The 22,365-nt window shown below is 44.3% G+C and overlaps 1 protein-coding gene across 1 annotated transcript in view; it reads right to left on the minus strand.

The window, feature by feature from the left end:
• Nucleotides 1-2,198: 2,198 nt before the first annotated feature.
• Nucleotides 2,199-22,365, minus strand: part of LOC137544910 (protein ABHD15-like) — a 39,430-nt gene continuing 19,263 nt past the window's right edge. The window contains exon 3 of the mRNA XM_068266007.1: nucleotides 2,199-3,373. Coding sequence (XP_068122108.1) covers nucleotides 2,833-3,373 — 541 coding nt within the window. The 3' untranslated portion in view covers nucleotides 2,199-2,832. The remainder of the gene's footprint in view (nucleotides 3,374-22,365) is intronic.

The raw sequence follows: 22,365 nt of genomic DNA on the forward strand, positions 1-22,365 counted from the left end.
TTTACTAGTTGTGGCAAGTTATTTTTCTAACACATTTGAGGCGCTATGTGACTGCAGAGTAAAAAAAAAAAAAAAAAAAAAAAAAATACACTTTGTAGATCACGTATATGTAGTATCAATCGTACAAAACTGAGAGACTTTTAAACTTGTTTTTTAATGTATAGCTTAGAGAGAGTTTATGTTCCTTTTCCAACCACATATAAGCCTCCAGAAGAAATGTTATATTTACACGGAGTTACTGCTGTGTATCCACATTAACCAGTCTATTGTATCTGCATGTACTCACGTCAGTGCCACTTATAGAAAATAGAAATTGGTCTGGATATCAGGATGTTCCACCAGCTAAGTGGCTCTGCTGAACAGAACTATAGGAAATAGTCTACAATTCATCATCCAGTGGTATCCTTCTATGGCAAGAGGCCTGTGCTTGAATACGCACTTCATTACTAGCTGTACGAGTCCTGTGCAGCCCACGTTGCTTTTGCCTTTTTGAACCCATCATTCAACTAGAAAGTACACGTAATATGAATGGTTAGGCCACGATAACAGTTTTCACCTGCAACTGAACCATGCTAGTAACAGAAAAATACAAAACAATACAAAAAAACAAAACAAAAAACAAACAGGTTTTGTAGACCTCTGCTGGATCATTTATATGATCGGTACAGATTAATGCAGTACTTAACTACTTTCGGACCGCACTGATTGAAATCTACACCTTGTTTTGATGGGTATCTGGTCGTAGATTTCACTTAACCGACGCCGCGCATTCGACGCTTTCATTGCTCCCAACGATCTCGCCGCTGTTTCCCCACCACAGCTCACTTGCTCTGCTGTCTCTATGACAGCAGAGCCGTGTGAGCAGGTCAGGAGCCGATTTCATTGGCTCCTGACCCTGTCTATCAACGTAAGCCGCTCCCATTGGTTCACATTGATAGGCAGGGTTCTGGAACCAATGAAAGCGGCTCCAGACCGGCTCACAGGAACTCTGCCATCATAGAGACTGCAGAGTGGATGGCCCAGGATCCCGACGTGCGGCGGTGACGGCGAATGCGGCAGGTATGTGCGCCAATTCTTTGGTATTCCGAGGTTTCTTGTACCAGCAGTCTCTGGTCCTCAAGGGGGCAGAGACTGCTGGTACTTAAAAGGGCACTACAGCGAAAAACTGTAAAATTTAAAATATGTGCAGACATATACAAATGAGAAGTACATTTTTTCCAGAGTCAAATGAGCCATAAATTACTTGTCTCCTATGTTGCTGTCACTTACAGTAGGTAGTATAAATCTGACAGAAGTGACAGGTTTTGAACTAGTCCATCTCTTTATAGGGGATTCTCAGGGATATATTGATTTTTAAAAGCACTTCGTGAATGGCAGTTGGTCTGTCCAACTGCCAAAAAACTGTAGCAAGCAGGGAAGCCAGCATCACTGTTTAAATCCTTTTTAGGGAAGATCTTTATAAAGAATAAAAGCCTTGCTGAGAATCCCCTATGAAGAGATGGACTAGTCCAAAACCTGTCACTTCTGTCAGATTTCTACTGCCTACTGTAAGTGACAGCAACATAGAAAAGTAATTTATGGCTCATTTTACACTGGAAAAAAACATATTTGTTTATGTTTGCACATATTTTAAAAATTTTCGCCATAGTGTCCCTTTAAGTGGTTAAAGGACTTCCGATGCGAGGGGGGACTAAACAGATTTTACTCACGTGTGGCTTCTTCTAGTCCATAGCAGCAGTCTCAGTCCCTCACCGCAGCCCGGTCCTCTGCGTCGTCCCGCTGGCCGCCCATAAAGTTTGCAACCACGCCGGTGGGTCGGCTCTTCTGCGTCTGTGTGGGCATTAGTGCCCTCATGTCCATGTCATCTGGCACGTACTACGCCTGTCCACAACTACTGCACAGGCACAGCACACGCTAGATGTAGACGCACAAGCACAAATGCCAGTGCAAGCACAGAAGAGCCAACCCTCCGGCAGGGAGGCAATCTTTACTGGTGGCCAGCGGGACAACGCAGAGGACCGGGCTGCGGTGAGGGACTGAGACTGCTGCTATGGGCTGGAAAAAGCTCCAAGTGAGTAAAATCTGTTTAGTCCCCCCTCACCTCTGAAGTACGTTACACGAATATAATTAAAGCTGTCACGTGAAAAAAATATCCCCCCCCCCAAAAAAAAAAAAAAAAAACACGCAGTCAAAATAACAATACTGCCAAAGTGTAAGAATCTACAACAGCACATTCACCAACCTACAAGAGTTTTCAGATCAGTGTCTGTGAAAGGGAACCTAAAATGGGAGGTATATGGAGGCTGACAAATGTATGTCCTTTTAAACTAAATGTAAATTGCCTGGCTGTTGATCATCTGCTTCTAATACTTTTAGCCATAGACCCTGAACAAGCATGCAGATTTTCTGGCTGAAGTCTGACTAGATTAACTGCAGGCTTGTTATTGGTGGGATTCAGACACTTCTGCAACCGAAGAGATCAGTAGAACTGCCAGGCAACTGGTATGGTTTAAAATGAAACAAATATGGCAGCCTCCATATTCTCACTTCAGATTCCCTGTAATCAAGAACCCCCTGGATCTCCTAAGGTACCCTATATAGGAGGGAATGGAGTTTTCCAACCTTACCCCTTAGAAGTTAAGAGTTGTAATGGTCTGCCAAGGCTTTTCTATGGGAGTGACTGGATGAGAGTCAATCCCAGTTATATAGAGTGCATTTGACAATCTGGACACCCTCCCCCAGCTAAACTGACCCAAGTTAATGAAAGGTCATTTTTTTTCTTTTCTTTACATCATCAGTGCATATAAAAAAAAAGTCTACCATTCCAATTTGTCACCTTGTGTAGGATCTCTGCCAGTTATAAATTTCATGGATATTATGCGGACAGGTCTGCTCTTTTTTACGCAATGGCCTGTCCTGTGGCGTCCTGTTTATATAGCCAGAGATGGTCCCTTTTCTCCTGGAGAGACCTTTTAGTCTTTCTTCCATAGCAAAGAAGTCCACAGTAGACTTGAAGAAGTCAAGCAATGCACTGTGACTCCACATAGTACTAGACATGTCTTCTTTGATGAAGCCACAGTGACCACCATAACGACTCATAAGTAGGAAAAAGTGAGGGTTTGTTTCGAAGAGCTCAAAAGGCACTGTGCTGTGAGAGTCCCCCCGGATGGGGTCATCCTGGCTGCAGATGCACAGGACCGGAACAGCAACTTCATCGATGTCTCTGAGTGGGTCATTCCTCTCCCAGTAAGAGTCCCATGTCAAGCTATTGGAAAACTTGGACTGGCAGAACAAAGCTTCTTCAAGTTCTTTTAATGTCCGACTTCCCAGAAGCCTCTCTGTGTTTATCAAATGTCCTAAAGCTGTAACATATCTGGGGAAGGAGGAAGAGATTGTTAGTTTATGAGGCAAACAGTGTACTTAGCTGCGCTCAAGTCATGTTTCATTCTAGCAATCACCTATTTCTTACTATGACGGCTTTACTTATATATGCATAGAACAATTTGAACCGGATTTTTTGTTTCTGCATTCTAGAATATTCTACGACTAATAGAAATTGTAATATACATTTAGTTGAAATGTACTTATTTTGCTAAAGTTATACCATGGCCTGGATAAACATGAAGTCTTAGAGATACTAAACATCATTCTATATTAAATAAAACTTATGGAGAGATGGAGTCTCATGTAGAGACTTACCTCAGTAGAGGGATGCCTCTGGAAAGGTGCAGAAGCTTCCCAGATCTTCTTCGAGCCCACCATACCTGCACAAGACCCTCTTCTTCTACTGACTGCTCTACCAAACTTGTATGAGTGCACTCAGACTGGGCATACTTGAGTAATGTCCACAGTAATAAAACCGTTCGTACACGGAGGAAAAAAACCTAGCGTGAGCCGCTTTTTCTACCGGACATGCACAGACCTTACTCGCGCATACCCAGTCCAGATGCAGATGCACGGTACACGGCAGGAGAGCGGCCATGAAAAACCTATTAAACAAGCTCTTGTCAAATTGGTTTAGAGGGACTCAGTGCTGAAAGGTGAGTTGTAAGAGGATCCGGGAAGCCTGTGGATTTTCCAGAGGTCATCTGGGGACAGCAATCAAACCACCAATACTGAGGCCTGCGATAATGAGGGAATCCTGTACACGCTTTAGATTTCCAGCTACAGTAATGATCACAAATGATCAAAAGTCAAAATCTCAATTGTGTGTGTAGTTTAAACCTAGGCATACACTATGTAATTTGTAGTCGATCTGGTATACTTACTTCATAGTTGATAAGAAAATTCTCTTGGGAACAATGACTGTGCAGAGGTCCAGTTTATGCCTTTAGACCTCTATAAGAAAAGTTCCCGACTCAGCAGAGACAAATCTAGTAATGAGAGGAAAAGTGGCTCCACCAGACGTCTTTACACTTTACGTATAATATGCTTACAAAAATGTTAATTTATAAAAAAAAAAGGTAGGACCACAACTTGATAGTTGATTAAAGTGACAGTGTCACTCTAAAAATAAAAGATTTTTCCCCTGTAGGGACGTTTTAACACTTAACTAACCCCTTGTGTCACCTAAATTTGGCCTCAAGATTTGGACACCTGTAATGGCTGCTGCCCATAGAGATGAGATGTGTCCAAACACTGTATAGATCAGAGGTGTCAAACTCAAATACAAAGTGGACCGAAATTGTACACTGGGACCTAGTCACGGGCCAACCTCAATGTCTACTGGCCACCTTCTTCTCTTATAAAGTTCCCAGGTGTCTAATGGCACTTCTCCCCTATACAGTTCCCTGGTGTCTAGTGGTCCTCCCTCCCCTATACAGTTCCCTTGTGTCTAGAAGCCCCCACCCTGCACTATACAAGTTTCCTGATGTCTAGTGCTTTCCCCTACCTCCCCCATATGGCTTCCCTGGTGTTCAAGGGCTTCACCTCCAATATAGCTTTTCTGGTAGTCTAGAGTGGGCCAAACATAATGCAAAGTGGGGAAACCACTTGATGGCCAAATTTAATAGCTCTGAGTGACAGATTTGGCCTGCTGGCCGGAGTTTCACATGTATGGTATAGATGTTTTGCTGTGCTATTGCCTAGCAATGTATCTGTACTCAAACTGTGCACCCTAGCAATCGCATCCAGTCACTACAGAGGCACATGCTAGGGATAATGGTATAATACATGCCCAACTAGTAATGAAATAAGGCATACTTGGTATCATTTTAACTGGAACAAGCAAATATTATATTTTGTGAAAATTAGGAAGGGTGAAAAATAAAAACAAAAATTTTATTTTCTGCATTTATGTCCATTTTTCCTCTGTAAAATGTCTATAAAATTAAACAATTATTTGAAAAAAAAATATCACCCAAAGAAGGCCTAGATTGCCCTGGAGAAAACTATATGCATCACTCTGATGGTATAAGTAATAAAGTTATGGTTGTATCAATAGAAACACACCTGAAATACCAACTACCAAAACTAGCAAGTAAAAACCCAGGAATGCAAAAAGTGGTTAAAGGAATACTGTAGGGGGGGGGGGGGTTTCTAGCGGTCCGCCGCAGACATCCTGTGCCTGTGCAGCCACTCACCGATGCTCCGGCCCCGCCTCCGGTTCACTTCTGGAATCTCAGACTTGCCGTGTCCTCGCTCTTGCTGATGTCACCAGGAGCATACTGCGCAGGCCCAGTATGGTTTGTGCCTGCGCAGTATGCTCCTGGTGACATCAGCAGGCTAAAGTCTGAAATTTCAGAAGTGAACCGGAGGCGGGGCTGGAGCATGGGTGAGTGGCTGCGCGGGCACAGGATGTCTGCTGGGGACCATTAGAAACCCCGGGTAAGTTCAACTCATTTTCCCTGACCCCCTACAGTATTCCTTTAAATATTGTTAATGCTGTGACTCTGCTATATACTGGACTGCTTTTTTCATACAGGTGTAGTTTTCCATTTTTCTGCCTGATCACATCTGTTAGTGCTTCTCTATGCTGCAGTCATTTCCACTTTAACGTGAAATTATATTTCCTAACTCAATGCAACATTCAATGAGAAATTCTACTTCTGTGCACTTGTAGGAAAGTCATGTAAAAGGTTTACATGAAGAAATTCATTCACATTACAGATTAACCAACATTTCGCAGAGCAAAGTACAGGGTCTTGAAGGGGAAAGTAGGGGACGGAAAATACACGGTGTCTTGTCACACAATCATATTAATACATCAGTCTAAACACACTGGAGGGTCATGGGGCCAAATGCAAAACTTGCACTGGGGCCCATAGCCCCTAGCTACACCACTGGCCATATCCACCAACGGTGAGGTTGCGTTAATTGCGCAACACCACGCATTTAATGTAGGTAATGGTAATATTGTGATGCCCTTCCTATGCACAGCAACTTTACCGACAGTTGGTGAATATATTATGGCATAAAGGAGGTCTTCAGGTCAGGGCTGTGGAGTCTTTGGGTACCCGGAGTCGGTGGTTTCATAAACGGAGGCATCAGAGTCGAAAGATTTTTGTACCAACTCCACAGCCCTGGTAAGTATTAGACTAAGGAGCCAGGGTCAAGGAGTTGGAGTAATGTTGAATACCTGGAGTCAGAGTCGGAGGTTTCATAAACTGAGGAGTCGGATGATTTTTGGTCTGACTCCACAGCCCTGCTTTAGGTAGTCAGATTTTGGAGTTGTCAAGTCTGCACATTACCACGTTATCTGCAGTTGCACCACAGTGTAAGTTTTTTCAGACAGTGACCATCACCAAAAATAAGCCATCAAAAGGTCACTCACTGTCATTAACACACATAGTAGTTTAATAAAAGTTACAAATAACACATGTACAATAGCTTACTTTAAGGGTCCTTTTGACAGGGACAACAACAAACAGAGAGTGTTCCCTGACGACGGCGGAAAGCCGAAACCGGTCGGAACTGGAGGCTGGGCAAACTTACAGATTCCGTGAGATTATTGTGTACTTGTATACACTATACGCTTGTTGTTACTAAGGGTCCCTGTCAAAAGGACCCTTAAAGTAAGCTATTGTACATGTGTTATTTGTAACTTTTATTAAACTACTATGTTTTTAATGACAGTGAGTGACCTTTTGATGGCTTATTTTTGGTGATGGTCACTGTCTGGAAAAACTTACACTGTGGTGCAACTGCAGATATCGTGGTGTTTACCAAGCGCTGTGGAGCTATATTTGGAATTTATGATACCTATTGTGGATACGGTTTTCTCCTGAGCAGCTGGTGAAAGACACAGAGAGGATTTATTGAGTTGGAGCAGCGCCTGTATTCTCTTCTAAACGCAAGTCTGCACACATTAGTTGCAGTCTTTACAATGGTCTCCCACCCAATCCACTGGATTTTAGTCCTCTTACATGTCTCATTTTCTCTTCAAGATAGGTGAAAAAACTAAATTATAGCAGGGAGACCAACAACTATAGCAGGGAGATTTTACCACCAATTTCCTCTAAACGTGCAAGCAGGGGCGTAACTAGGCCCCACCGGGCCCCCCCTGCAGATTTTCAGAGCGGGCCCCCCCTCCCCCCCCCCTGGGGCCCGCTCGGAGTTTTGTGGGTGCTGGAGGGGTGGCAGCATGAGGGGAAAGCCTTGCCCACAGTCGGCGGGAGAGGGGTAGTTCCCCCCTCTCCCTCACCTCGGGGCTCTCCCCTCTGCGCTCCCCTCCAGCTCGTAAGTGTGTGGGGCTGTGGTGGGCAGCGGGCAGCGGCGGGCAGATACATACCTGCTTCCGTGCGTTCCATCGGAGACTTCTCCCTCTAGCGGCTGACGTCACTTCCAGAAGTGACGTCAGCCGCTAGAGGGAGAAGTCTCCGATGGAACGCACGGAAGCAGGTAAGTATCTGCCCGCCGCTGCCCGCTGCCCACCACAGCCCCACACACTTACGAGCTGGAGGGGAGCGCAGAGGGGAGAGCCCCGAGGTGAGGGAGAGGGGGGAACTACCCCTCTCCCCGCCGACTGTGGGCAAGGCTTTCCCCTCATGCTGCCACCCCTCCAGCACCCACGAAACGGCCCCAAGCGGGCCCCAGGGGGGGGGGGGGGCCGGGCCCCCCCGCGGGCGCAGGGGCTGCAGGGCCTATTCCTACGCCCCTGCGTGCAAGGATACAATGTGTAACACCCCACAATATCCCATCTATAGCTAAAAAAACTATTACAGTGGGAGGCATTGACTTTACAAGCTGTGAAGAATGTAAAACATATAATAGAAGTTTACTTTGTTACCCAAGTCATTGACTTAAGAGCGCCAGTCCATGAAAACATGTGTACAGAGCATGATTATCTGCCTTATAAACTCAGGCCACTCTAGGCCTGCATTATCAAAAGGAATATTAATAGTACAGTACTTGCAGAGTATTTAGTGGGACAGAGGAACACTTTGTTGTTAATGTAGAACAGATGTCCATTTGCCTGAGCTGAAGTTCCTTGAGATTCCACAGTTCCTTGAAGTGTGAGATTTATAATTGTTCTGTGGCTCAGCACATGCTTAACTGCCTATGTACTATATAATAGGTTACTGCCCGAGAGAAAAATCATTAACAATTTCCAACTCAACAAAGATTTAACATTCCTAAAGAGACATTGGCTGAGTACACTGTAATCATTATCCCTGTACTGTGCTCTTAATAATCCCCTACACTTTGTGTGATCCTGTCCTTATAAGGCGAAGTCAACCTAAGGCCCGGTTCACATTAGCGGTGGCTATCCGGAATAGCCGTGCCGGAGCCGCACCGCATGCTGGCCGGACGAAACGGACGCACGGCATAGCAATGTAAGTCTATGCCAGGGTTCACATGTGTCCGTTTCGTCCGGACCGGAGCCGGACCGGATCCGGACTCCGGTGTCCGTTCCAACATGCGCTATTTTTTGGTCCGGCTCCTCCGGCAGCCGTATCCGGGGCGGAGCCGGACTGCACCATCCGGCCAATGGAAACCAATGAGAACCGGAGAGCGCACAACACACTGGCAAAAAATCCGGATGTTCTACCCCACTTCCTATGAGGATTGTTGCGGCGATATTGTATCGGGGACACATGGGCAACCATTTTGGAGTGGAGCAGCACGAGCTGGAGATGTTGGCAGCATGTTGGAGGTGGAGGTGAGTGCTAAACAGCGGAGGGCCTGATTCCACAGGTCCCCCTTCTGCTGACCTCCCAGACCCCAACATTTTTTTTTGTTTTTATACAGGTTGTTATCTCTTTAAGAATCCGGATCCGGACCGCAACCGTGTTCATACCGCACGGAAACCGTATGCAACCGGACCGGATCCGGACAGGAACCGTACGGTTCAGGTCCGATCCGGCTCCGGTGCGGTCCGGACATCCGGTGCGGTTTTTGCAAAACCGCAAGTGTGAACCGGGCCTTAAGGATATCGAAGTAAAAAAAAAAATCACCCCCCCAAAAAAAGTATATACATACATCCACTATGGTATCCACTCATTTCCCCCACAAGCCTGGGTTTTAGCCACAAGCCATCCCATACTAGGCCCTGACCACAAGTGGTTGGGACGTTTGAACTGGATATGATAGTACTCGCTAGATGCCGATTTATGTACATTTTTATACACATATATGCAGCTTGAAAATGGACCACTTAAAGAGACTCTGAAGCGAGAATAAATCTCGCTTCAGAGCTCATAAATAGCAGGGGCACGTGTGCCCCTGCTAAAACGCCGCTATCCCGCGGCTAAACGGGGGTCCCTTCACCCCCAACCCACCCCCCGCAAAAGAGTGTCGTAGAAAGGTCGCAGATTTATTGCTTCCTGGAGGCAGGGCTAACGGCTGCAGCCCTGCCTCCAGTCGCGTCTGTCAGCGGCGCATCGCCGCCTCTCCCCCGCCCCTCTCAGTGAAGGAAGACTGAGAGGGGCGGGGGAGAGGCGGAGATACGCGCTGACAGACGCGCGTGGGGCAGGGCTGCGGCGGTTAGCCCTGCCCCAACCAGGAAGCGCTCCCCCGCTGCACCGAGGGGGATTTAGGGGTGAAGGGACCCCCATTAAGCCGCGCTATAGCGGCGTTTTAGCAGGGGCACACGTGCCCCTGCTATTTATGAGGTCTGAAGCGAGATTTATTCTCGCTTCAGACTCTCTTTAAAGCGGATCCGAGATGAAAAAACTAAATACAACAAGTGACTTGTCTATATATCTTATCTAAAGTTTAGATAGTTTACACAGCAAATCTATCTTCAAACAGCTTCAACAGTATATTAAAGCGGATCCGAGATGAAAAAACTAAATACAACAAGTGACTTGTCTATATATCTTATCTAAAGTTTAGATAGTTTACACAGCAAATCTATCTTCAAACAGCTTCAACAGTATATTAATATTTTTTCCTGTGATACAATGGGAGCAGACATGTTTTCTGCTTGTCACTACTACACAATTACACACACAGGCAAGCTTATCTGTAGCTAGGCATGCTAATCTGCATATTCTGTGAAAACTCCACTCTTATCTCTTCCATTACACAGGCAACTGATCTGTAACTGCACTGCAGCTCTCAGATTGTGAAAACTCTGCCTCTGAAATCTATAGCTAGTAACACCTTTTTCACCTGCCCAGACTGAAATCCCACAATCCCTTGCAAGCGCCAAGGCACTCTGGAGAAGCTGTGGGTGTGGCTTGTTTAGTTTATAGGAAATTAGGGTATTAAAACAAAACAAAACAAGTATTTGGCTTGAGGAATGCCCTATAAACTATATGTAAGGAACACAATTATGCAAGGAGTAAAAGTTCATCTCGGATCCACTTTAAGTCCCACTCAGGTTTAAACCGATTGGTCCATTTTCAAGCTGCATATAGTTGCATAAAAACTGGCAAATCTGCATGAACTCAGAAATATTTGCATCTCATTGATCATCCCTAGTACTGGTACATGCCAGAGTGGTGTCCAAGAGCCAACTGTGCAGGCGCGAGTGCTATCGAGTACAGTTCAAAAGTTAGGACCACTTGTGGTTAGAGCCTAGTATGGGAAGAACTGAGGCTTAACAGAGGCTTGCGGGGGAAACAGGAGGCAGTCCAGGAGTGGATCCCGTTCTGGATGTAAGTATATACCATTTTTATTGGTGCTATAAAAAAAAAACATTTAAAATCTGAGATAGTAGATTAGTAGCTTTTACTACATACACTCGTGAAATAAATTACGGTCTATAGAAGTGGAGGTTGTCTATGTCGGGTCTTGAGAAATTCATAGGCATGGTAGGATGTGATGGGCGTTGCTGGTGTTGTCTAATGAGATTTATAACGTACGAGTTGATACAAAGGCTTGATAAGCTTATACATGTTATCAGAATGTACAAAAAGAGTATACAGATGCTGCATAATACTAAGGAGAACATAACCTCATATAAATAGGACAGGAAATGAGCTGGAAATAACAAACCACACAGTCAGTCTTGAAGCTGAAGCTATACAGCAAGCACAACAGTGTTTATTGACGCGGATCACCTGCAGCTGCAGTCATTTTCTCCTTTTGCCAATTGTACGCAAGAAGTTTTGTTCAGTTTGATTGCAGGCTGTATTCAGAAAGTGACCTGTCCAAACTATCTACACAGCTCCTAACAATTATTATATCATATTAGGTTACTTCTAAACATCAACTTGATGTCAAATATAATTGCTTACCGCCTTGCCCCAGTCAATATTAGATCGGATTTCAGGGAATCTTATGTAGAATTGATCTGATCACATGGTTCCCACTGCTAGCTTTGTACTGGAGCCTGTGGAGCCTTTAATCACATCCTGCTCCCCATCTGTAGCTCACCTCACTCTAACGTGTACCATTAGATACAAAACTGGCCTCTCCCATTCAAGGTTCAAACAATAAAATGATGGAGCGTTGACTTTTTTTTAGGTTCACATTTTTTCATTGAATCCAACTTCAAATCTACTAAGATATCTAAATATGTACGATGTCTTTTCTATTCTGCATATAAATCCCAAGGCCTTGTGGATGTCAGTTTGTGATGGTCCTTTTAGTTTCCCCATATGGACTGTAGAAAAGACAAAATGGAACACTGCTACTATTTTACCCAGGCCAGCTATGTGTGAATAATCATGTAGTCCGTAAAACACCAAGTTCTCAGGAGGTATTTTTAGCTAGTTAAAGCAAGTCCAAGTAAAAGCATAACTAGATTCTATTTTCCAGTGTGCCTTAGAAAAATAAAAGGGGTATTTTCAGTCATCAGGTTCAATGTTCAGATAGTTTGCATGTCAATGGGAGAAAACAGTCCACACGTACAGGACTAGGAACATTCTGCTGATTTAGCAATGGTATCATGTCCAGAAACATCTGCCAGCACCATTAGGAAAGGGGTTTATTTTTTAATCCTCAGAAGTGGAGATCCGCATATATTGATTAGCTAGTTTTGGCGCATCGCTGCAAAAAACAATTAGGTGCCACTATAGGCTGTAAAGACAATTGCGGCTACAGCAGTGCTTCGTGACTAATTAGCAGCTAGAGTATCTGAATTGCGAGTGACCCCTCCTCCCCCCCCCCCCCCCCAAAAAAAAAAAATTGGTGGCCATTTTACATGTATGCTTGCTTATCTTGTAATGATGGTACTTCCCTGGCTGAAGTGTCTCACAGCTAATTGCCATTATCTGTAATGGCAGCAGCTTCACAATGTAGTCATATGCGGTATATCCTTACATAGAGGTCCCCCCAATGTAGAAGCAGGCAAGAGCCGCCACACAAGAGAAGCGAGAGCGCGAGCCATTGCTGTGGTAACGAGATGCGGAAAGGGGGGGGGGGGGGTTCAGTAGCTTTGTTTGTTTTCATAGATGTGTTTGATTCAGGCAGTGCAGATATACAGGTCCTTCTCAAAAAATTTGCATATTGTGATAAAGTTCATTATTTTCTGTAATGTACTAATAAACATTAGAGACTTTTGATATATTTTAGATTAATTACACACAACTGAAGTATTTTAAGCCTTTTATTGTTTTAATATTGATGATTTTGGCGTACAGCTCATGAAAACCCAAATTTCCTATCTCTAAAAATTGGCATATTTCATCAGACCAATAAAAGAAAAGTGTTTTTAAAACAAAACAAAAAAAGTCAACCTTCAAATAATTATGTACAGTTATGCACTCAATACTTGGTCAGGAATCCTTTTGCAGAAATGACTGCTTCAATGCGGTGTGGCATGGAGGCAATCAGCCTGTGGCACTGCTCAGGTGTTATGGAGGCCCAGGATGCTTTGATAGCGGCCTTAAGCTCATCCAGAGTGTTGGGTCTTGCGTCTCAACTTTCTCTTCACAATATCCCACAGATTCTCTATGGGGTTCAGGTCAGGAGAGTTGGCAGGCCAATTGAGCACAGTAATACCATGGTCAGTAAACATTTACCAGTGGTTTTGGCACTGTGAGCAGGTGCCAGGTCGTGCTGAAAAATGAAATCTTCATCTCCATAAAGCTTTTCAGCAGATGGAAGCATGAAGTGCTCCAAAATCTCCTGATAGCTAGCTGCATTGACCCTGCCGTTGATAAAACACAGTGGACCAACACCAGCAGCTGACATGGCACCCCAGACCATCGCTGACTGTGGGTACTTGACACTGGACTTCAGGCATCTTTACATTTCCCTCTCCCCAGTCTTCCTCCAGACTCTGGCACCTTGATTTCCGAATGACATGCAAAAGTTGCTTTCATCCAAAAAAAGTACTTTGGACCACTGAGCAACAGTCCAGTGTGTCTTTTCTGTAGCCCAGGTCAGGCGCTTCTGCCGCTGTTTCTGGTTCAAAAGTGGCTTGACCTGTAGCCCATTTCCTGCACACGCCTGTACGCGGTGGCTCTGCATGTTTCTACTCCATACTCAGTCCACTGCTTCCATAGGTCCCCCAAGGTCTGGAATCAGTCCTTCTCCACAATATTCCTCAGGGTCTGGTCACCTCTTCTAGATATTGTGCAGCATTTTCTGCCACTCTTTTTCCTTCCCACAGACTTCCCACTGAGGTGCCTTGATACAGCACTCTGGGAACAGCCTATTTGTTCAGAAATTTCTTTCTGTGTCTTACCCTCTTGCTTGAGGGTGTCAATGATGGCCTTCTGGAAGGCAGTCAGGTCGGCAGTCTTACCCATGACTGCGGTTTTGAGTAATGAACCAGGCTGGGAGTTTTTAAAAGCCTCAGGAATCTTTTGCAGGTGTTTAGAGTTAATTAGTTGACTCAGATGATTAGGTTAATAGCTCGTTTAGAGAACCTTTTCATGATGTTAATTTTTTGAGATAGGAATTTTGGGTTTTCATGAGCTGTATGCCAAAATCATCAATATTAAAACAATAAACGGCTTGAACTACTTCAGTTGTGTGTAATTAATCTAAAGTATATGAAAGTCTAATGTTTATCAGTACATTACAGAAAATAATGAACTTTATCACAATATGCTAATTTTTTTAGAAGGACCTGTACAGATAAATGACCCAAACGCTCCCTTCTCTTGTAGGTGGGGCGGTCTAGCTTCTGACTGCTTCTCTCTGGGTGGGACCTCTGTGTGGATTTTTTTTAAACACCCCCCCCCCCCCCCCCCCCCATCCTTTTCTAATGGTTCTGGAAGACCGCAGTCAAATGTTAACATGCATTGATATAGGCTTCTTTATAACTATTTTTTTTTTTTAAAACATAACTTACACTGATTGTAATACGTTTTTATTGCTAGTCATACAATCAACTATTTTTTCTGAATTTTTTGTGACTGATCTCCTTTAATAGCAAGCATGTAGAGGAACATTATCTTTTAAAAAAATAAGCAACATCATGGTAATATTTTAATTGTAATGTCACCCTTGTGGACAGTGATTATGCAAAGGAAGCAAGTCGCCTCCAAGTGTTGGCTTCCTGTTTCCTGTGCACACCAGGTGAGAGCAATCCATTGTGCTTTACCCTGCAGCAACGCTAGAACTTCAAAGACTCTTGGCTAACACTACCTGCACTCAGCCCAGATTTTCCAGGCAGTATCAGACAATAGAGCAACACTGGAACAGCAGGTTTCTAAACATGCCTTTATTTGTTTACAGTTATATCCAGACTTATTGTCCAGAATTCCCCAGCTAAGAAAGCTTATCATGCAAGTTCTGCTTTCCAGTGGACCTCTTGCCTGTGTTCAGGGAAGACACTGGCCATGGCCAGTATTCTACTCATTACTTTAACAGGCACTTCTTTGGAGAAACCAAACATTGTAAATTAGGTATTTGATTGATAGGCTAGGATCAGTCTAAAAGTCCTTTTCTCAACACTAATGCAGCATGTAGTGTTTATCACCCCTGACTTGAGAGAGAGTGTGAGTGAGTGAGTGAGTGAGTGAGTGAGTGAGTGAGTGTCCACAGGTGATATAGCAATAGCGAAGCCCCTTATACAGAGTGGTTGAAGTGTGCTGCAGGTTTCATCATATCTACCGGTCCTCACCCTAGCTTGCGTCAACTTCTGACCCGGCCACTAGAGCTCCAGGCTCACTATGGTCACATGACAGTGAGCTTGGAGCTCTAGTGGGTAGGTCAGAAGCTGCCAGGGAGATGCAGGAACTAGAGCTGGAGTAGGCAGAGGTAGATATGCTTCCATCCATGCACTCCAACACTCTGCATGGGGGACTAGAGTGCCTCATAGGGGGGGGTCATCTAATCATCAGCTCTTGCCTTTTGGCAAATTTTTTAGGTCAAAGTGAGTGCGTTAATTATGTGCAGAGATATTCAGTGCCCATTTTGTGAATATAATTGCCACAAGTACCTAGTGACACATATAGATTTGTTAGGAACACTCCATATTTATGTATGAATTTTATTTAAATATTTATGCTTTTGAATTAAAACTCACTATATTAGACTAGACTAAGTTCACGCACCCCCTAAACCAGGGTGCCCAATAGGTCGATCGCAATAGATCGTGACCGACTGCTAAGTAGATTGCGACCGCCTGGCCGCGTCCCAGCAAATGTTACTACCAGCAGCTGTACGATCCGGGCCGTGTGGCTGCATCTCATCACAGTCTGTTGCTGGCGCTGCTCTCGGCCAATAAGGGAAGGGATGGGGAGGGGAGATGTGTGGCTGAAGGGGAGAAGTCCTCCCCTTCCCATCTCCCCTCCCTGCTTGGCCGAGAGCAGCGCTGGCAGCAGGATGTGATGGGACGCTTGCCATCCACATCGCCCGCCGGACTGAACGCTCGCTCTGTTGGCCATCAGTCTGAGGAGGATCAGCAGACACCACTGCTGGAGGATGGTAAGTGATTACTATACTGCATACCTACACTTAGTTACCTATGCTGGGCACCTATACTTAGCTACCTTACCTATATTGGGCATCTATACTTAGCTACTAGTACTGGTAGATCTCTTGGTCGCGGCAAATTTCAAAGTAGCTTGCGAGCCAAAAAAGTTTGGGCACCCTGCCCTTAACTCAACCCAAGCGAATCCTCCCTTGCTGGTTTTCCTTCACTAAACCTAGAAAAATGTTGTTATTTTGAGTAGCTAAGTAAAATGTGTATTGCAGTAGAGGATAAGCTGCTAGCTTGTACACTTCTATGTCTCTCCAAGTAAATCACAGCCCCCCCCCCCCCCCCCCCAAAAAAAAAAAGACAGGAATAAAAGGCAGGAACAACGGGAACCCAATATGGTGTAGTGTTTGAGTAAGGAGTCAGAAACAGGGATGGGGTGGTAATCTAATAGATGGATACAAGTCAGGGATGCATGCAAGCAACCACAATGTGCATGTGAGGGGAGGTACAGTATGCACTCTGCATTTATGGATCCAAGAGATGGTCAGACTTACATTTTTTTTTTAGGATAATTTATGTGCGCGCAAGAACATGAAAAAACTCCTCAACCCCTCAAAAGGGCTGTAAAGTATACCATATAGAACAGAGGTGCCCAGAGATAATAATATTTTAAAAAAAAGCTAAAAAAATAAATAAATAAATAAAAGCTTAAAATCCTTTTAAAAGTGGGCAAATATTGGTCTTTCCTTCATACATAACACTCTTTCGAGATTCAATAATTTTATTCAAAAAGCACAAGGTGGACGACGCATTTCATAGTTCTATAACTGCTTCTTCGAATCAGTGACAAGTTCCTCTCTGAAGAGTAGCCAATCAAAAGCACTTCTAGCTTGGCTACTTGTCTTCTTTTAAGGTTTGTCTCCCAAGTTGGATTGACTTTCACACACCTTGGGCTATCTATACTGGGTAGCACCTATACTGGTGGGACACCTATGGCTACCTATACAGGAGGGGGGGGGGGGGGTGTTCTGCCTCATTATATGCAGGGATCTTTTAATCTACCAATACACCCACCAGGTGTTATAGTATTCATTTTCATGAGAAAGTTAAAAAAAACAAAAAAAAACAAAAAACAGTGGTTTCTTGATGGGAAAATATGCATCTTTTCTGTGGACAAGCCCAGATGTCATAAGATGCATTTGTTATTATTAGTCTAGAGTCATCAAAAGGGAAATGGTTTAACATGTCCACATTTACTGGAGTGCACAGATTACATACAGATCTTTCTTAAGCTAGTCATACACAGGTCAACTCTAGTTCAATGATAGTATAACTGAACCACTGCTGACCTGTATAGGACTAAAAGAGCTGTATAGTACTTCAGAATTACATTAAATGTGGACAAATAAAAGGACAATTGATAGTATAATTACTATACAATCAGTTGTCTTGTTCATGATCAAGCATTTAAACTTGATTACATTTCTGGAAAATTTGATCATACGACTCTTAGTTAGTTTTGCACTTATTACAGCACAAATCTATGGAGCAGCTACTGAACAATACATGTACTGCTGCTCCTGATCAAGCTTCAGATAATAAACTGACCAGATATTAACTGATTACTTGCAGATATCAACAATTGGTGTAAAAATAAACCCGTGTATTGCCTTCTTTACTTCTACAATCCATATTAAAGAAGTCAAAAATGTTAAGCAGAAGAGAAATAGGCCAAAAATAGGCCATCCCCAGACAGCTCTACTATACTGATAGACATTCAATTACACATTAACCACTGAAATGGACAGTGTAATAACGAAGTGATATACCGCAAGCATCCCACTTCCTAAATGACTGGATGTTTGAAGTCAACACAAATTCATTAACAAAAGGAAAAAGAATTAAACCTTTAGTAAATCAAGACCCCAAATTCTCGTTGTACAATGTATAGGGCTGAACTGAAGAGATCTCACATTTTTCCCAGCAACGGTGGAGTTTGAGGTCTCATTCACAGTGGAGCATTATTGCCCTACGTTATAAATTCATTATAACGCAGGTTAACACACTGTAAGGACAAGTCTATGCGTCATTTACAGTGTGACGTTAACGCCGCATTGTAAATGTTGCTTTATGGTAACTCACTGCTTGCAGTGCGTTACCTCTAAACGCAAGCATTAAACAGATACAGAGAGGCATACTTTTCATTGCCGGAATGCTCGATTTTATCTACTGTATGCCAGGGTAATGCAGTGTTAATACCTTTTTTTGCGCTGTTGTAATGCTGCGTTGCGACTTTAACGTCGCATTACAATGCAACGTCTCACTGTGAATATGCCCTCACTTGAACCGGCGATAAAAATAAACTGATGAGATAAACAATTGCATTTATCTTCCTACTCCTAAAAACTACTTTTTTTTAATATATATATATATATATATATATATATATATATATATATATATATCCCATAGTTTTATTTTATATTTAAACATTTACAAAGTAGATTGCATGTTGTCTCTGCTCAGTGGCAGTCTATTAAGTGTCCCTAAATGAAAATACATAAACTATTGACCTTTTTCTATCTCTCCCTGCACTCAGAAGTTGAATTCTGCCAGGAAAACTTTTATGGGCGTATTTTGCTTATCAGTGATGTTTACTATATTCCCGACAAGGTACTGACAAGACAGAAGCTGTCACTTCCATGCCTAAAATCAACTCCTTCAGGCAGCAAAATTACAAGATAAACAACCTGGTTATGAATACGTTTTGCACTGTACATACACGTTTATCTCATCATATCACATGTCGCCTTGGGTACACTTAAGTATAATATCTATGTGGCCACATGTATGATGAATCACCCTATTATTTTAAAAACATGCTTGTTATAATATACATTATTATTGATTAATAAAGCACCAGCATATCCTAAGGCCCGGTTCACATTAGTGTTCGCTATCCGGATTTTCCGGATCTGATCCGGACCACATACTGTACAAACGGAACGTACGTTCCGCATAGCAATGTAAAGTCTATGCGGACGTTCACACGCGTCTGTTCCGTACGTACCGGAGTCGGATCGGATCCGGACTCTTTTCCAACATGCGCTATTTTTCGGGTCCAGATCTCCGGCCCACGCACCTGGACCGGAGCCGGACCTGAGCCTGACAGCACCATCCGGAACACAAAAAGCAATGGGAAATGGAAGGCACAGAACACACTGCCTACAAAAACCTGACGTTCTACCCCACTTCCTATGCGTATCCAAGCGGCCATTTCGGATGGGGACACATGGGCAAAGCATGTCTGGAGTGGAGCAGCAGTGACAGACGTGCTGGAGCTGTTTGGCAGAATGTCGGAGGTGGAGGTGAGGCCTACAGCGGAGGAACCTGATTCTACAGGTGCACCAGGTGCACCTTCTGCTGACCCCAACATTTTTTTCTTAAAATTTCGCTATTTTTTGCCCACGGATCCGGATGGCAGCCTGATGCATGCCTGATGCAAACGGACCGGATCCGGATCAGAACCGTACGGTTCCGATCCGGATCAGGTCCTGATCTGATCAGGATCCGGTCCGTTTGCATGGCAAAACGCAAGTGTGAACAGGATGCTATTTTTTCTATGTATTCTCTTCATAGTGATGGAGAAATCACATGATAAGTATTGCTTGTTTTACAGCATTGATGACACCATACTTAATCCCTGCTCATCACTACTATGCTTTAGCGGCAAGGTAAAAGCAAATGCTTCGTTTTGCATGTCCTGAATTGAGGGCCATTGTTTTATACTTTGAATGGAAATCCTAGCATACTATGAAAATGTCTGTTTATAATGATTTGCATGCCTTGTTTAACTTTGCCTTATTTCTTGTCGGCTGAACATCTGGTGCAGTTTCCTTCTGTATAAGTTCACCAGGGCACATAATAGCCATAGCAGCTGCTATGGGGTCCAGGAGCAGAGGGGGGCCAGGCGGTACTTGATGTATACACTATTAGCTTTCTTGTGTTCCTCCACCCTCTGATTATCAGTGCCCATGAACTATGCGCAGTGTTGATTGCATGAGAATGTAAATTGCCAATTAACTCATCCATAGGATTTGCTATGGGGCCCTATAATCTCTAGCTACGCCAATGGGGCACATAGTACAAAATGTTTGTTAACACAACAGATTTTTTTTCTTTATACTTCGAAGCAGTGTGGGTGTCACCCAGAAGAGGCAATTAACCACTTGAGGACCGCAGTGTTAAACCCCTCTAAAGACCAGGCCATTTTTCTGTAAATGGGCCACTGTAGCTTTAAGGCCTCGCTGCAGGGCCATCCAACTCAGTTTACAAGCAATTCCCCCCCACACCCTTTTCTCCCCACCAACAGAGCTTTCTGCTGGTGGGGTCTGATTGTTCCCCCAATGTTTATTTTTCAGCTACTAACCCTGCCCCTCCATATTATTTAACCCTAATGCTCTTTATCAGAGATGGTCAATGAGGCGCAAAATAAGTAATTCCAGCTTGCATCTAAAGAAAAATGGGGTTTGCAAATGGTCCAATCAAAATGATGTTCTCTCCTCTGGGGTTCAAGGTTGCGTGACATTACAGCCTAGGCTAAACACTACTGGGAGGGCGGTGCTACATACCACTATACAGTAAAACAAAGATATAAGAAAGGTTTCCAATGCCAAAACTAGGATAACTTATGTAAAAATGAGTATCCTGAATAATTTTCAGGACATAATAATGTTCTGTTGAGTTGTTACAGGTCTTTTTCATCTTGGCTGGGTGGTTAGCAGCAACTAGCCTCCACCTCACTGCAAAGAACACCAGATGGCTTGTGAAAACCCAAGGAGAAGCCCAAGGAGCAGTGTTGGTCACAAGACCATCTCTGTTTCTCTCCAAACATCCTTCATTTTCCCCAAGCACTTAAATAACTGCCTAGTTCAAAACAAAAAACAAACAAACAAACTGAACTGGGACTATAAAGACCACATAAAGAAAGAGAAAAAAGCAGGACCAAACTGAACAATGACTACAACTTACCCAAAGCCACCAAAGCAGTTTGGATGGATTTGAAAAGTAAAAATAAAATACCGCAGTTCATCAGCATTATACTATCAATTTGTGGGCAGGTCCTCTAGCTGCAGTAGTCAGAACACAATTCTTTATTTTCAGGGGCGTAGCAATAGGCCCCCTGCAGCGCCTGCGCCCGCGGGGGGGGCCCCCCCGGGCCCCCCCCCCCCCCCCCCCAGCCCCCCCCCCCCGGCTCTTTGAGAGGGGAAGTTCCCCCCTCTCCCTCACCTCGGGGCTCTCCCCTCTGCGCTCCCCTCCAGCTAGTGAATGTGTGTGGGCAGCGGGCAGCGGCGGCGGGATACATACCTTCTTCCTTGCGTTCCATCGCCGCCTTCTCGCTAGTGATGGGTCGTTCACGAACGAGCCGGCTCTAAGAGCCGGCTCTTTGCTGTGAACGACAAGAGCCGGCTCTCAGTTTTGAAAGAGCCGATGCCTCAGCTGCCCCACACAGCTCTGATTTGCTGTGTAATAAAGGGCGCTGAGGCATGCTGGGAGATGTAGTCCTCCTTGTGCAGCTTGTAGGAGTGTATGGGGCAGGGCAGAGCAGTAGCAGGAGGGATTGCCCGAGTCAGCAAAGAAGTCTGGAGTTGTCATGGAGACGGGGCGGGGCTTTTCCTCCGATTCTGAGTGGTGTCCAGTGATATTTAATGAAGAGCCGATTGAGAGCCGTAAGAGCCGGCTCTTTAATGGGAGCCGATTCAGAAGAGCCGATTCTCCGAGAAGAGCCGGAATTCCCATCACTACTTCTCGCTCTAGCGGCTGACGTCACTTCTGGAAGCGGAAGTGACGTCAGCCGCTAGAGCGAGAAGGCGGCGATGGAACGCAAGGAAGAAGGTATGTATCCCGCTGCTGCCCGCTGCCCTCACACATTGAAATTCTGCAGGGGGATTTTCAGGTGTCTGCTGCCCACATTACGATTTTCAGGTGCCTGCTGCCCACATTACGATTTTCAGGTGCCTGCTGCCCACATTACGATTTTCAGGTGCCTGCTGCCCACATTACGATTTTCTGGTCACTGCTGCCCACATTGCGATTTTCTGGTCACTGCTGCCCACATTGCGATTTTCAGGTGTCTGCTGCCCACATTGCGATTTTCA

Source organism: Hyperolius riggenbachi, chromosome 2 (assembly GCF_040937935.1).
Source record: "Hyperolius riggenbachi isolate aHypRig1 chromosome 2, aHypRig1.pri, whole genome shotgun sequence".
In the NCBI taxonomy this organism is placed as follows: domain Eukaryota; kingdom Metazoa; phylum Chordata; class Amphibia; order Anura; family Hyperoliidae; genus Hyperolius; species Hyperolius riggenbachi.